Here is a 15,080-nt window from a genome sequence, read left to right as displayed (position 1 = left end):
CTCTCTAAATCTTACTTTTTGCTGCTTCCCAGCAACAGTTCCCTGACTTATCCCCTGACTTCACTTCTTTCTCTTTGCTGCCTCCCAATCACCTATGTTCATTCTTGTTTGCACTCTTTTGATTTAGTTTATTGGCCTAGAATCTTTTTTCCCACTCATATCTACTGATCCATCCAAATATTAATATTATACTAAGTTGCTTTGCCCAGCTTAAGTCTGTAAAATTCTCTTCGATTCCTCTTATAATTCACATTACAATGACTTTCTTTTTTTAACTTTATTTATTGAAAAATTAAAAAACAAACAAAAATAGCATTTCAAACAAAACAAAGGAAAAAGCAAAACAAATAACCTAAAATAACTACTTTGCTTCCAACATGTTCCTAACATAACCCAAGAAAATTAACAAACCATAACCAAACAAAGCATTAAGAAAAACAAATAACCTAAAATAACTACATTGCATCCAATGTTTCTACCATACCCCAAGAAAATAACAAACCATAATCAAACAAAGGCATAAGAAAAACCAAATAACCTAAAATAACTACACTGAAGCTAATTTTTTATAAAATGCAATAGCTTTTTATTACTTTATCAAAAAATTAAAAAAAAAAACCAATTTAAACAAAACAAAACAATAAGAAAAGCAATCTAATATAACTGTATTGCTTCCAACATGACCCTACCATACCCCAAGAAAATTAACAAACCATAACAAAACAAAGAATAAGAAAAACAAATAACCTAAAATAACTACATTGCTTCCCACATGTTCCTACCATACCCAAGATAATTTACAAACCACATTCATTCCTGATCATTCCCATAACATTGAGATTACCCTCAATAGCTTATCTTGGTAGGGTTCTTTTAGGATATGCAGACTTATTTAAACAATTATCCATAATTTGACAGAGCTACAGCTTGGTGCAGTGCACCTTCCCTGACCTACCAGCAGATGGCTCTCCCGAGCCACCTCTTATCCTCAATCCAGTTCTCCCCAACTTTGTTTATGCAGCAAATGGGGGCCCAAAACATGTGGATGTCCAATCAGTGCACCAATTTTCCGTGTGCATTGGGGTCCACCAGCCCTGTGGATGGGGGGTTTGCCCTGTGCAGTTTGGCACGGAAGACAGCTTTAAGACCCAATACTCACAGCCATTCCTGGGGCTGCAGCTGGAATACCCTGGGGCTGCAGCACGTGTCTAACCCCTCAGCTTAGATGCCCTATGGTCCCTCTCTGCTGTGGGTCCACAAGTGCCTGGGCTAGGTGTAGGGCTCCCAGTACTTCAGAGTAGCATCCCTGCTTCTAGGCTGTGCACCATGCAGGCTTTGCAGAAGAGCAGTGCTCACCATCAGAAGCCAGCTGAATCCCAAATTCAATTAAGGAAGCATTCCACTGCAGTGCTATGAACAGTTGTCTCCCAGCTCGCTGCAAAGATGGCTGCATGGGGCATGGAAACTACCCACTTCTGTGATTGTCCACATGCCACAGTGGCCCATCCCTGGCTTGGGGGCTTTTAGCTGTGAATGTGCAAAGGGCTATCACCCATGCCGTATACTGAGGTAGGAGCCCAGGGAGTGGAAGGCACTACCCACTGTGATCGACTGCAGCTCCTGCTGCTGGCTCCCTGGCTGATTTCCGGTCTTACTCTAACCTGCCTCCAAACACAGTCTCTTAGTTTCTCCCCACTGCAGCACAAGTCTGGCTGCCGTTTCCCCAGTGGCTCTCCGGATCAAACACTTACGTGACTCCGAATGCAGTCTCTTGGTTTCTCCAAGTGCTCAGTCACTATGGATATATAAGTCACTGCCCAGCTGGTGGAACCCTGGAACCACTATTCTGGAGCACTTTCTGTCTTTTATGTCGTGTTTTTCACAGAGGAGAATTTTGCTCTGTCTCTCCTAATCTGCCATCTTGGATCTCCTAGAATGACTTTCTACATCATAAATTCTGACACTCAAAACATACTGTCTTGAGCATTCCTGGAGTAAAAGGTCCATCATTATATATCTTTATTCTCCTCCACTGTACCCAGTACTAAATAAACAATGAAGCTTATTGACTACTCAAAGAATGGGATAATTTCAGCATCAATAGGCAGACTGCAAGTTAAGACCTAAATATCAGAGAATCTACCTTTAGACATCAAGTATCAAGAACCAAAATTCATACTCTCATAATATTAGAAACCTTCATGGACAGTAAGGTTAAATCATATGGGGTACCTTACAAGTTTGAGTAGCAGAAAATGGAGTTACTCTGAAGTTAATTCTATGACAGTGAAATAGCAATTAAAAGTATCTTGAATCAATGTTGCATGTAGGTTAGAAAAGGGAGAAGAGAATGAAATGCAGATAATAAGGTGGTAGATTAGTTTGGAATTCATTGTGTCCAACTAGATATTTCTTAATTACTTCCTCTAGGGAGAAAAAGTTTATCTAACAAACTTGCCTTTAGCAAGAGAACAACCAATTCAAGATAAAGTTTTCTAATAATCAACTGAATTGAAACTTCATAACAAGCATTTTACTGTGGCTTTTTGAAAATACTGTTTTAATTCAGACAAGGAGTGATTTTCAACTCAGATAGGATTATAAAGAGGGCATCATAGTGGGATGAGAAAAACTACTTTTAGGCAAGTGAATCTTTGTGAGAAATCAGCAAACTTACTGGTTGGTATGAAAACAGAAAATTTGTTTCATATTCTTTAATTCAGCTTTATCTGGGAATTATAACTGAAGCTAGAAAGTACAGGCCTTGGGTAGTCATTTAATAAGTCTTGAATGAATAGTAGAATACTGACACAGATACTTGGAGAAGACTGTCAGTTTCCTATGACATCTCATTAAATAGCTAAGAAAAAGTTTGCAAATATTTATGAACCATATGCCAAAAAAGTTAAATGTATACTTATTTTGTATTTTGTCACAATTTTTGGTCTAAGTATGTTTGCTAGGAAGGGAAAGAGCTTTTCCATGATATTGAGAGATCTGTTACATTAGCTCCAGGGATTGTTTATTTCTATGCTTGAGACATACAGAGCCAAATTTGTTAGAATATATCTTATTAGAAAATTGTCTTTCACTTATAGTTGTAAACTTGTGTGACCCATGAGGTTGATTTTAGCTTTAAACTCGTGGGGAATGCCTGGCACGTATTAGGTACTCAATATTTATAATCACTTATTGAGTAAAGAATGGCTTATTAATACTTAATACCGCAAGTATAAGTTATTTGTTCATTGTGAAATATGTTTACAATTAAAATAAAATGCTAATAGATTAACTTTTAAAACACAATGCATTTATCTGAATTTACCACAACAGAAGAGAGTTGTCTACTCTACCTATAATGAGTGTTGCGGTTTGCTAATGCTGCTGTTACGCAAAATACAAGAAATGGATTGGCTTTTATAAAGGGGGTTTATTTGGTTACAAATTAACAGTCTGAGGGCCATAAAAATGTCCAAATTAAGGCATCAACATGAGTACACCTTCACTGAAGGAAGGCCAATGGCATCTGAAAAACCTCTGTTAGTTGGGAAGGCATGTGGCTGGCATCCCGGATCCCAGGTTGTGTTCCAGCTGCTCTCTGAGCTCCTGTGCTTTCTTCAAAATGTTACTCTTGGGGCGTTTTGTCCTCTCTTAGCTTCTCTGGAGCAAATACTGGGCTAGCATCCTGAAAGTGTCAGCAAAGGTCTGCTTTCAGCAGCTGTCTCCAAAATGTCTCTCACAGCTGCTCTCTGGTCCTTCTGTTTGTGAAATCTTTTATAGGACTCTAGTGATTAAATCAAGACCCACCCTGAAGGGGCAGAGGGTCCATATCTCCATGGAAATAATTTAATCAAATATTTCACCCACAGTTGATTGAATCACAACTCCATGGAAACATTCAATCAAAAGATTCCAACCTAATCAACACTAATACATCTGCCCCCACAAGACTGCCTTAAAGAATATGGCTTTTGGAGGGACATAATATATCCTAACTAGCACAATATGTGGCACTATATGAACTTAGCATACCAGTTAGCGAAGTAAACACAACTCTATATAACCTGACTTACCATATGTAGTCCCTCATCCTATATAAATGAAGTGCTTTTTTTTTCATTCAGAACTATCTGAAAAACATTTCTTATCATATATAGGTAAAAAGAGAGAGTGAAAGTTAGGAATAAGAACAAATTTAAAATATTCAAAGGAATAATAGGAGGAATCACAATTATCCTTTTTTTTGGAAGGAAAAAGAAGATAGCCCAAGTAGGAAGAGAATGCAACATTTGCTTTAGCAACTATTTTCTTAGCTTAGGGCAAATTTTCAAATGCTAGGATAAAAAAGGAAAAAATTGTGCAGCATGCTTTTGCAACAAGAAAGGAGATCGTAAAAGACTTCAGAAAGGCACCTTAGGTCAGGCTTAATAGTTCTGAGTTCTTCAAGGAAGACGTAAAAACACTCATAGGTTTTGATCTGGCATGGAGTTTTTGAGAAATTCTTCAATTTATTAAAAACCAATTTTTCACTTTTGCATTAAGGTTTCCCGTAGTGCTCTTCAAAAACTTATTTCCTAAGACATTGTTGTGATGGGCAATTCTACTATTTATAACAATAGAAATGGTTGTATATTTTACTCTGAAGGACAGGTAAGCTGCAATATGACAAATGTTGGGATATTATATGATTTATGAAATTATAAATAGTTCCTATTGCATGAAATACTTTACATACCTTTGCCCCAAATCAGTAGAAGTTAATATTTTACAATAACTTACATCTAAATCTGAGAAAGTAGCAATGAGAAAATGAGTTAAAAGTCTTACCACTTGGCAACACCATGACTGGCTCTGTAAACCTTTGTTCATCTGCTGAAGGTAGGTTTAGGGAGATGATTAATACCATTCCCAGACTAGTTCCAACAAACAGACAAGGGGAGATAATAGAGTCATTTTTCCGGGCAAAGGACTCCATGAAGTGCAGTGCTGTAATTGCTTCTTTGGAATCTTTGTCAATACTGGAGATGCTAGAGCTTCTGGAACGATTATAAGAATTCTCTCGATTTTCTATGGACATTTTAAAAATAAAAAGTAAGTGTACTTCCAAGACAAGCAAGTCAGATTTAGTGCCAAAATTATGAGGGGGAAGTAGAATTTAATTTTTTGTTAACTGATCAGGAAAACAGCTTATCCAGGGCACCAGCTTATATTGAAGATGGAGAGACTGGGGACCAGAACTTGAGCCTCCTGAGTTCTAGGTCACCATTTTCTCCCTCACAAGTTAGTTGAAATTCTCTAGTTTGGATAAAATTATTTGGTCTAAATAATCAAGGTTACAAGAATTTCTGATATTTCAATTCTGCTTTCTTCCTATCTCTCAATTGTTGGAAGTATTCCTAATGATTTATTAGCAATTTCCACTTATTGACAACATTGCAGTTACTGACCTAAAGGGGTATAACTAGATCACAACTCTTCTGTGGCTAACACATTCCCTTAACTTTCACGATTTTTGCTTTTACCACATCTGGGGTATTTGGAGTTACCAAAGCCAAAGAGCAAATGCTATCTCCCCAAACTAGTTTCAAGGTGCCTATAAGGAGCTGTAGATCATGTCATTTTGTTGACAGAAGTAATCTTTCTGAGAAAGCTTCAGCCCACTTAAAGGAAACAGGATGGTTTCAGGTTCTCCTGCTCATCCACACGTGTACATAGGCATACTCCAATAAGCATAAACTTACCACCTCAGTTAAATCACATTATTAAGGTTGTACTGTTTTATAATCACCCAAGAATACAATTTCCTCTTAGTCTTTCTATTGCCTTCTTCTTTCCCTCTTGATAGGTACAAGCATGTCACAATTATTTTTATAAAAAGGGACTAAACAAGGTTCAGAATATCCCTTTACTAGAAAACAAAATATAATATTCCTAATTTCCCCCTCTATCTCTCAGTCATTTTACAAAAATAATTGTTATTGAATCTAGAGCTAGCAGAGAACTTAGAGATCTATAGATTTTACAGATTTAGAGACAGAGACATAGGGTTAAGTAAATTTCTCAGAATCCAGCACAAATTAGAAGCATAAATGTCTAACACTAAAAATCTCCAACTCAAAATCCAGTTATTAAGAATGCTACTTCTTCTATAACCCTTACACCTTGATAGCTAATATATGTCTCCAAAATCTTCCACATACATTCATGGTTGATACTCAGAGACACTTGTGAGAAAGATAACCTCATTACCTGTATGTGACTCCAATAAACAGGGTTGCATTGAGACCAGATTTAGTATGGCTTAATATTAAATAAACAGATAAAAACTGAAAAATAAATTGTATTTTAAAAGACTTTGAAGAGCCATATAGATCTTTACAAAAGAAATTTTGAGGGGTAGCAAATTGGGAGTTACTTTATGCCAACCATATCAAATTTTCCTAAAATTATTTTTTCCTCTCTCCCCAAAGTTCTTTATCAACAAAACAGTGGCAGCAAATTTATAAGATTCCCTCTTCTTTCTCTAAAAATTTCTAGGTGTCTGGCTCTTGTACTTACTATTCCCCATCCCATCCTCATTCTGTAAATAAGCAAATAACCCTTCCTTTTTAGAGAATATGAAGAAGACTGCAAAGTTTAGAATTTAATATGACCAAGATCCTCAGTTACTGCCTAGAGGTGACTAGTTTTTTATATCTGTTGTATGTGACCTCCATGCTTTGTCTCCTTGTTACCATTATTATGATAAATCAAATTTTATCTGTACCACAAATGTTGAAATGTTAACCTACCTTCTGTTGTAACTGGTAAAGAAATCTCCATACAAGCAGCTGATTGTGCCTTTCGAAATGGTGGTCTTGCAGGACCCCAACGATTTATTTTTGAAACATCGGCACTAGAAAGACGTTTTCCAGAACTGCAGCTCTGAGAAGTTGGACTTGTACAGTGTCCATTCACATGGTCTATAAAAAGAGGAGGAAGGCAGCATGAATATCATAATTAAATCTTAATATAAAGGAATCCAAGTGTGTAGATTAACAGATGAAGAAGAGCAAGAATTTTTTTTTAAACCAAATGAAGATGCCTAAGTCCTTGTTTTAAGATTTAGTCACACTATCAGTAGTTAGCTGAAAATTTCACAAGGTATTTATTAAGTATGAGATTCATTTTTATAATTTTACCAGTTAACACAGTTTACATTTTACACTATATTCCCATTATATATTATATAATTTAATGGCATTAGGAAATAGGTTATAATACATAATTTTATACTGCATAGTATTTTAAATATACACCAATTTATGTAAGTTTTCGAAGTACTTCAAATATTTGGAGTTAAAAATGTAATAGAAACATCTTACTATGCAGCTGAGAAAAGTAGGTAAGCATATTAACTCTGGAGCCAAACTGCCTGGGTTCCAATTCAATTCTGCAACTTATTAGTTGTACAAATCACTTAGTCTTCTTATCTTAGTTCCCTCTTCTGTAAAATTGGGATATTACCTGATAGCATTTTTGTGATAATATATGTCAAGTGCTTAGGAAACTTCCTGGCCTACAGTAAACACTGAAAAAATGGTAATTACTATTTTCATTCTTGTTCCACCATATTAAAACTGCTCATCTCTATGACAATAGCACTGTGTATTCAGAGCTTGTGGGTTTAGCTCTGTTGTGCTGTAACTTAACAACTTGGAAATAATGGCACTAAAATATGTCTTTTTATCTTAATGCTAACAAATCATATTTTTAAAATCATCTCTTTATAGTTCTGCAATATATAGAACACATTCTAAAACATGCTTCTTTGACCAAAGGACAACAGAGTTACACGAAGAAGAATCATACTTAATGGCCAAGATGGATATGGGGAACTGGCACTTAGTATCACCTCCATTACAGCCTTTTGGAAACCTAAAATTGTACATTTCCCAAATTTCCTTGAGCTATGCAAGGATGAGAACTAGGTTTTACCATTCAAATGCATTAGCATGCTTTATCATTTTTTTTTTTTTTTATTAGAGTTACCATTTACTGAACACTTAAATCACCAGGTATTGGATACAGATTATCTCATTTAGTCATCACTACAACTCTTCAAGGTAGGTGCTTTCATTATCCTGATTTTGTAGATGAGGACACTGAGGCTCAGAAAAAGGAATTCTAAAAATTGTCTAAGACCACTGTTCTAGTTTGCTAATGCTGCGGAATGCAAAACACCAGAGATGGATTGGCTTTTATGAAAAGGGGGTTTATTTGGCTATACAGTTACAGTCTTAAGGTCATAAAGTGTCCAAGGTAACACATCAGTAATCAGGTACCTTCACTGGAGGATGGCCAATGGTGTCCGGGAAACTTCTGTTAGCCGGGAAGGCACGTGGCTGGCATCTGCTCCAAAGTTCTGGTTTCAAAACAGCTTTCTCCCAGGATGTTCCTCTCTAGCAAGCTTGCTCCTCTTCAAAATGTCACTCACAGCTGCACTGAGTTCCTTCTCTTTGAGTCAGCTCATTTATATGACTCCACTGATCAAGGCCCACCCTGAATGGGTGGGGCCATACCTCCATGGGAATATCTCATCAGAGTCATCACCCACAGCTGGGTGGGGCACATTCCAAGCAAATCTAATCAGCACCAAAACATCTGCCCCACAAGACTACATCAAAGATAATGGCATTTGGAGGACACAATACATTCAAACTGGCACAACCACAAAAGCAGTTTTCATGGAGGCAGATTTCTAAATGGGGCTCTCTCACTTAGTGTCTGCCTGCTTAAACACTAAGCCATGAGATCAGCTAAAATATTTTGGAGAAGGTAGCAATTTAGAAGAGATTTAGTATGATTTAGGAATGGCTCATGTAGCACACACTGAGCTATCTACCCTTTTGGGGCTGATCATCTTCCATATTAACACAGGTATCAGAAATCTCAGGTGGAAAGGCAGAAACATTCCATGATGAGTTAGTTGCAGGGAAGCTGAAATCAAGAGCTCTACCTCTTCCTGTCTCTATGGATTCTAGTCTTGTAAATATGAAGGACACTCAAGGCCAAGGCTGGCATTCATGATGAAGCAGAAAATGACACCTGCTTTAGGGGTACAAATTGCAAAACTGCACCTCCTCTGAGGACATCACTTGGGAACAGCTGTCTCTTTCTCAGATGCAAACATAGTGCCGTGCTCTAGGGCACACTGCTTGTCCAGAGGAATGTGGGATGGATTCATATCTTCTCAGTTAGGTACAAGCACATGTGGCCTGAGAACAATAAACCTTGTTTCTTTACCCAGGATTCTGTCGACTTGCTCAAAAAAAGCCACCCCTGCCTAGCTCTTACCATTTTTTGGTGACTGTTACATGTGAATACTGTTTCATGTCAGCTCATAACAAGAAGGTATCAATTATTAGATTATTCAAAGTTCTGGTTTTTCTTTTTTCTTTTTTTTCTACTTGCACCTAAGGTTGTGGTGGATAAACTTTCCCCAGCTTCTCATGTTTGACTCAGGAGGTCTGGCTGACATTATTGCGCATGGATAGCACAGTTTGGGGGCATATTCTGTTTTCAACAGGACTGATCAATTTAATCTATTTTTGTAGTTGGATTTTTAAAATATATGGTACAGATTTGCTTTTTAAAACTTTTTTTTAACAATGCTAAATATTCAAGAAAGATATGAATTAGTATAAAACATTTAGAAAGAAATTTGATAATAGCTTAGACACAGTCATTCTGGAAATTAATGATAAAGAGATAATAATAAATGCAAAAGGAAAATAAAGGTATTCACTGTAGAGTTAGTTACTATAGAGAAAAGTTAGAAACCAGTTTTTCTTTACAATGGAGCACAAAGTTTTAGGTAAATTGTGGTACGTATCATGTAACGGAGTATCATACCTTTAAAATGTTTCTGAAATGCTTGTGGAAACAGAAAAGTATCAAATATCTGTTTTTATGTGTTTGTTGCATAATAAAACACTCCAAAACCTACTGATGTAAAATAACAATTATTTTATTATGCTCACAGATACTGTGGGCCACGACCTTGGCTAGGGCATGGTGGGGATGTCTTATTTCTGCTCCATGTTGTCTGGACATTACTTGGGAATGCTTGAGTGTCTGAGGGGTTGGAATACTTTGGAGATTTCTTTTTTTACTTCTCTAGGCTAGAATGACTTGAAGGCTGAGCTCAGTTGGGACCGTTAACTGTGGCTTGGGCTTCCTTGCAGCATGATGGCCTTAGGGTATTTGGCCATTTTGCATAGTGGCTTCAGGCTTCAAAGGCAAATGATTTTGAAAAGAGGGTAGAAACCATATTTCTGTTGCTTTAGTTGTGCTGCTTGCAAGTAAGGTCATGGAGACACTTTGTTTTGTTTTGTTTTTTAAATTAATAGACTTTACCTTTTAGACTTTATTTTTTAGAACACTTTTAGGTTTACAGAAAAAATGGGCAGAAAGTATAGTTACCATATCCCACTCCCACCCCTTCTGTACCTAGTTTTCCCTGTTAATAACATCTTACATTAGTGGAACATTTGTCATAATTGATCAACCAATACTGATACATTATGAAGTCCACAGTTTATATTAGGGTTTATTCTTTGTGTTGTACAGTTCTGCAGGTTTTGTCAAATGCATAATCTCATGTATCTGCCATTCAGTATCACATAGAATAGTTTTACTGCCCTAAAAATACCCCATGCTCCACTATTCATCCCTCTGTTCCTCCCTGCAAATCTTCGGCAACCATTGATAATTGTATTGTCTCTATGGTTTTGCCTTTCCAGAATGTCATATAGTCGGAATCATACAGGATATAGCCTTTCCAGACTGTTTTCTTTCACCATGCATTTAAGGTTCCTCCATGTCCTTTAGTCACTTGATAGCTCATTTCTTTTTATTGCTGAATAATATTCCATTTTATGGATGCATTCATTTGTTTATCTAGTCACCTATGGAGGACATCTTGGTTGTTTCCAATTTTTACCAATTATGAATAAAGTTGCAATAAACACTGGGTGCAGGTTTTTGTGTGAACATAAGTTTTCAATTCCTTTGGTAAATACTCAGGAGTGCAACTGTTGGATCGTATGGCAAGCCTATGCTTAGCTTTGTAAGAAATTGTCGAATTGTCTTCCAAAGTGGCTGTATCATTTTGCATTCCTATCAGCAATGAATGAGAGTTCCTGTTGCTCTACATCCTTACAAGTATTTGGTGTTGTCAGTGCTTTGGATTTCAGCATCTTAACAGATGCGTAGTGGTATCTCATTGCTGTTTTATTTAGCAATTCCTTGATGACACATGATGTTGAGCATATTTTCATGTGCTTATTTGCCATCTGTACGTATTCTTTGGTAAAGTGTCTTTCAGATCTTTTGTCCCTTTTCTAATTTTTTTTATTGTTAAGTTTAAGAGTTCTTTGTATATTTTCGATATAAATACTTTATCAGAAATGGTTTTGCAAATATTTTCTCCCAGTCTGAGGCTTGTCTTTTCATTTTCTTAACAGTGTCTTCTGTGGAGCAGAAGTATTTAATTTCAAGGACGTCCAACTCAAGTAAAAGTTATGGAGACATTGCTTTGTTTTTTTTTTTTTTTCATTGCTCTGTTTTTAAAGCAGTATTCCAGTGACCAGTCACAAGTTTTTTATGTGTCAACAGGCAGTTGTGGTAGATTCCTCATCTTACATATAACTCTATGATCTTAAATTCAACAGTAGATTAGCAGTAGTTTTCTGATTTTCTGTTTTTGATTGTAGCAAAGATGTCTGCTACCCTGGTGGGTCTGTTTGGTGGCCTTGTTCTGGAAATCATTCCTGTAGGCCAAGCTTAAGAGTTTAATTCTCCACTTATCTTTGAATCTTTAACAATGAATTATATGTACAGTATATGTTTTCTAAGTCACACATGAACACATATTACATGACTGGAAACTATTCTTTGAGGAAGGAAAATATTTTAATATATTTAGTTAAAATTATTTGGTCAAGAAAGTTTAAGACCAAGTTTTACTCTTGGATATTTTAGGCAATGTCATGCTTTAGCAGTATTCTCTAGGTAGTGTAGTTTCTACCTACAATTCACTTTTCCTTTTTTAGATAACATTTTAAATTAAAAAATTTTAATTTAATTAAATGCCTCAGAGTATCACCTCATTTAGACAAACAATGTTAACATTTTGGGGGGTTATCTTTTCAGAACTAGAAGCACAGTATACCACATTTTGTGGGTTGATATTTTTTCCATTTTACATTATGTCTTTGAGACCATTTTGTACAGATTTATATAATTATTTTTCACAGTTGCATACATTCCATCTTAGGGATATGCAATAATTTATTCTCTTACTAATGGACATTTAGGCTATTTTGTCTAAATTTTTTCAGTCTTTCAAAAAAAGCCTTTCATTATAGTAGTAATACATGTTTGCAAATGTATAACTAAATTTTAGAATGAATTCTCAGAAACAAAACTGCTGGGGAAAAAGAACATGCCATTTTAAGTCTTCATTTAAAATGGCTTCCAATGATGTTACATCAATTTACATTCCCACTAATAATGTATAAGACTGCCAATCTCCCCACATCTTTACCAATATTATGCTTTAAAAACTCTTTGATATTTATTTCTCAAACAGGTAAAAATTTGTAAAAATATTTGTATTACATTTATTTAAATATTTAAATAACAAACATTTATTTAAGTATTTTATAAAATTGCTGAAATATTCATTTATTATGATGAACATTAAAAATTTTTTTAAAAGACCCATTTCTTTTTCTGTGAACTGCCAATAGTCATACTTTATCAAATTTTCTAGTGTGTTGTACGTATTCTTGTTTTTAATGTATGAGCTCCTTTACATATTATGAAAATTAGTCTTGTTTTATCAAATTTATTGAGGGATGTCTTTGTCTTTTTACTTTATTTTTTTCTACATTAGTTATTTTCATATAATAAAATATACCAACTATTCATTTTTGTTTTGTTTATAAATGTGTACTGAATTTTGTGTAATCTTTAGAAAAGCCTTCCCCACTCAAAGAATATTTTTAAAAATATACTGCCCATGTTATCTTCTAACACTTTTATAGTTTCTCCGTAAACATTTATAATTTTAGCATCAAGAATTTATTTCTGTTTTAGGAGCCTATTTTTCCAGATGCCTAGTTAGTGGTCCCAACTATATTTATTGAATTACCTACTCTTTTCCCACTAATTTTAAAGATTATGTCTTATTAATTCCAAAATTCCTGTGTACACATATCTCTTTCTGGATTTTATATTTTGTACCACTGAATGGACAGTTCATGAATCAGTATCAAAAAATGGTATGATTATCATTAGCAGTTTTACAATGTTTTATACTGTAATTTTATTCTGTATTTTATTATCTGGTGGAGCTAGACCTCCTTTATGAATCCTGGTTGCCAGAATTTTCCTAACTATTATGCTCAATTTTTCATATGAATTTTTTTAAATTGAGATTGTTCACATACCATACAATTATCCAAAGATTCAAAGTATACAATCAATTGCCCATGGTACCATCATACAGCTGTGCATCCATCACAATTATTTTTTTCAATTTTTAGAACATTTTCATTACTCCAGAAAAGAAATAAAGACAAAAAAAGGAAACTCAAATCCTCCCATACCCCTAACCATGCTCCCCTACATTACTGATTTATAATTGTGGTAGACTACATTTCCTACTGTTGATGAAAGAATGTTAAAATACTACTAACTGTAGTACACAGTTTGCAATAGATATGTATATTTTCCCTAGATGCCCCCCTATTATTAACTTCTAGTTATAGAGTCATACATTTGTTCTCATTCATGAGAGAGATTTCTAACATTTGTACAGTTAATCATGGACGTTGTCCACCACAAGAATCACTGTTTTATACATACCTATCTTTTAACCCGCAACTTTCCTTCTGGTGACATATGTGACTCTGAGCTTACACTTTCCACCACCTTCACTCACCATTCAGCACTGTTAATTATTTTCACAACATGCTACCATCACCTCTGTCCATTTCCAAGAGTTTAAGTTCACCCTAGTTGAACATTCTGCTCATAATAAGCAATCGCTCCCCATTCTTTAGCCTTGTTCTATATCCTGGTAACTTATACTTCATGTCTATGAGTTCACATATTACAAGTAGTTCATATCAGTGAGACCCTGCAATATTTGTCCTTATGTGTCTGTCTTATTTCACTCAATATAGTGCCCTCAAGGTTTCTTCATCAATCCACTTTTTTAAAGACAGTTTTGTTCACATACCAGACATTCTGTCGTAAATAAACAATCATCGGTTCCCTGAATAGTCATGTATTCATATATTCAGCACCATCGACACTATCTATACAAGGACATCTCCTTTTCTTCCACAAAGAAGGAGGAAGGGTCAAAGAAGGTAAAGAGACAAAAGAAAAAGAAAAAAGAAAGAGAGGAAAAAAAACATGACAGCTAAGAAGCAACAAAATGAAAGATAGCATTAAACTAAAGTAGAATAAAGAGTCAGACAAAATCACCAATGCCAAGTGTCCCATACCCTTCCCCTATCTCCCTTTCTATATGCATTTAGCTTTGGTATATTGCCTTTGTTACATTAAAGGAAGTACAATACAATGTTTCTGTTAATTATACTCTCTAGTTTGCATTGATTGTATTTTCCCCCCAATCTCACCCTATTTTTAACACCTTGCAATCTTGACATTAATTTGTTCTACCTCATGTAAAAATGTATTTGTACCTTTTATTACAATCTTTGAGAACCCTAGGTTTCACTGAGTTAGACAGTCCCAGTCTTTATCTTTCCTCTCTCCTTCTGGTGTCCCACATGGTCCTAACCTTCCTCTTTCAACCATAGTCACGTCATCTTTGGTCAGTGTACTTACATTGCTGTGCTACTATCTCCCAAAATTGTGTTCCAAACCTCTCACTCCTGTCTTTTCCTTTCTGTCTGCAATGCTTCCGTTAGTATTTCCTGTAGAGCAGGTATCTTGTTCACAAACTGTCATTGTCTGTTTATCAGAGAATATTTTAAGCTCTCCCTCATACTTGAAAGGCA

At 35.5% G+C, this 15,080-nt stretch overlaps 1 protein-coding gene across 8 annotated transcripts in view; it reads right to left on the bottom strand.

The window, feature by feature from the left end:
- STXBP5L (syntaxin binding protein 5 like) overlaps window positions 1-15,080 on the bottom strand; it is a 553,599-nt gene that overhangs the window by 67,909 nt on the left and 470,610 nt on the right. For all 8 annotated transcript variants that reach the window (XM_037836387.1, XM_037836395.1, XM_037836407.1 and 5 more), the window contains 2 exons: window positions 6,792-6,962; window positions 4,828-5,067 (listed from right to left, as the gene is read on the bottom strand). In XM_037836387.1, the coding sequence (XP_037692315.1) occupies window positions 4,828-5,067; window positions 6,792-6,962 (411 nt within the window). The remainder of the gene's footprint in view (window positions 1-4,827; window positions 5,068-6,791; window positions 6,963-15,080) is intronic.

This window comes from Choloepus didactylus, chromosome 1 (genome assembly GCF_015220235.1).
Source record: "Choloepus didactylus isolate mChoDid1 chromosome 1, mChoDid1.pri, whole genome shotgun sequence".
NCBI lineage: Eukaryota > Metazoa > Chordata > Mammalia > Pilosa > Megalonychidae > Choloepus > Choloepus didactylus.
This window is presented reverse-complemented; position numbering and strand designations above follow the sequence as displayed.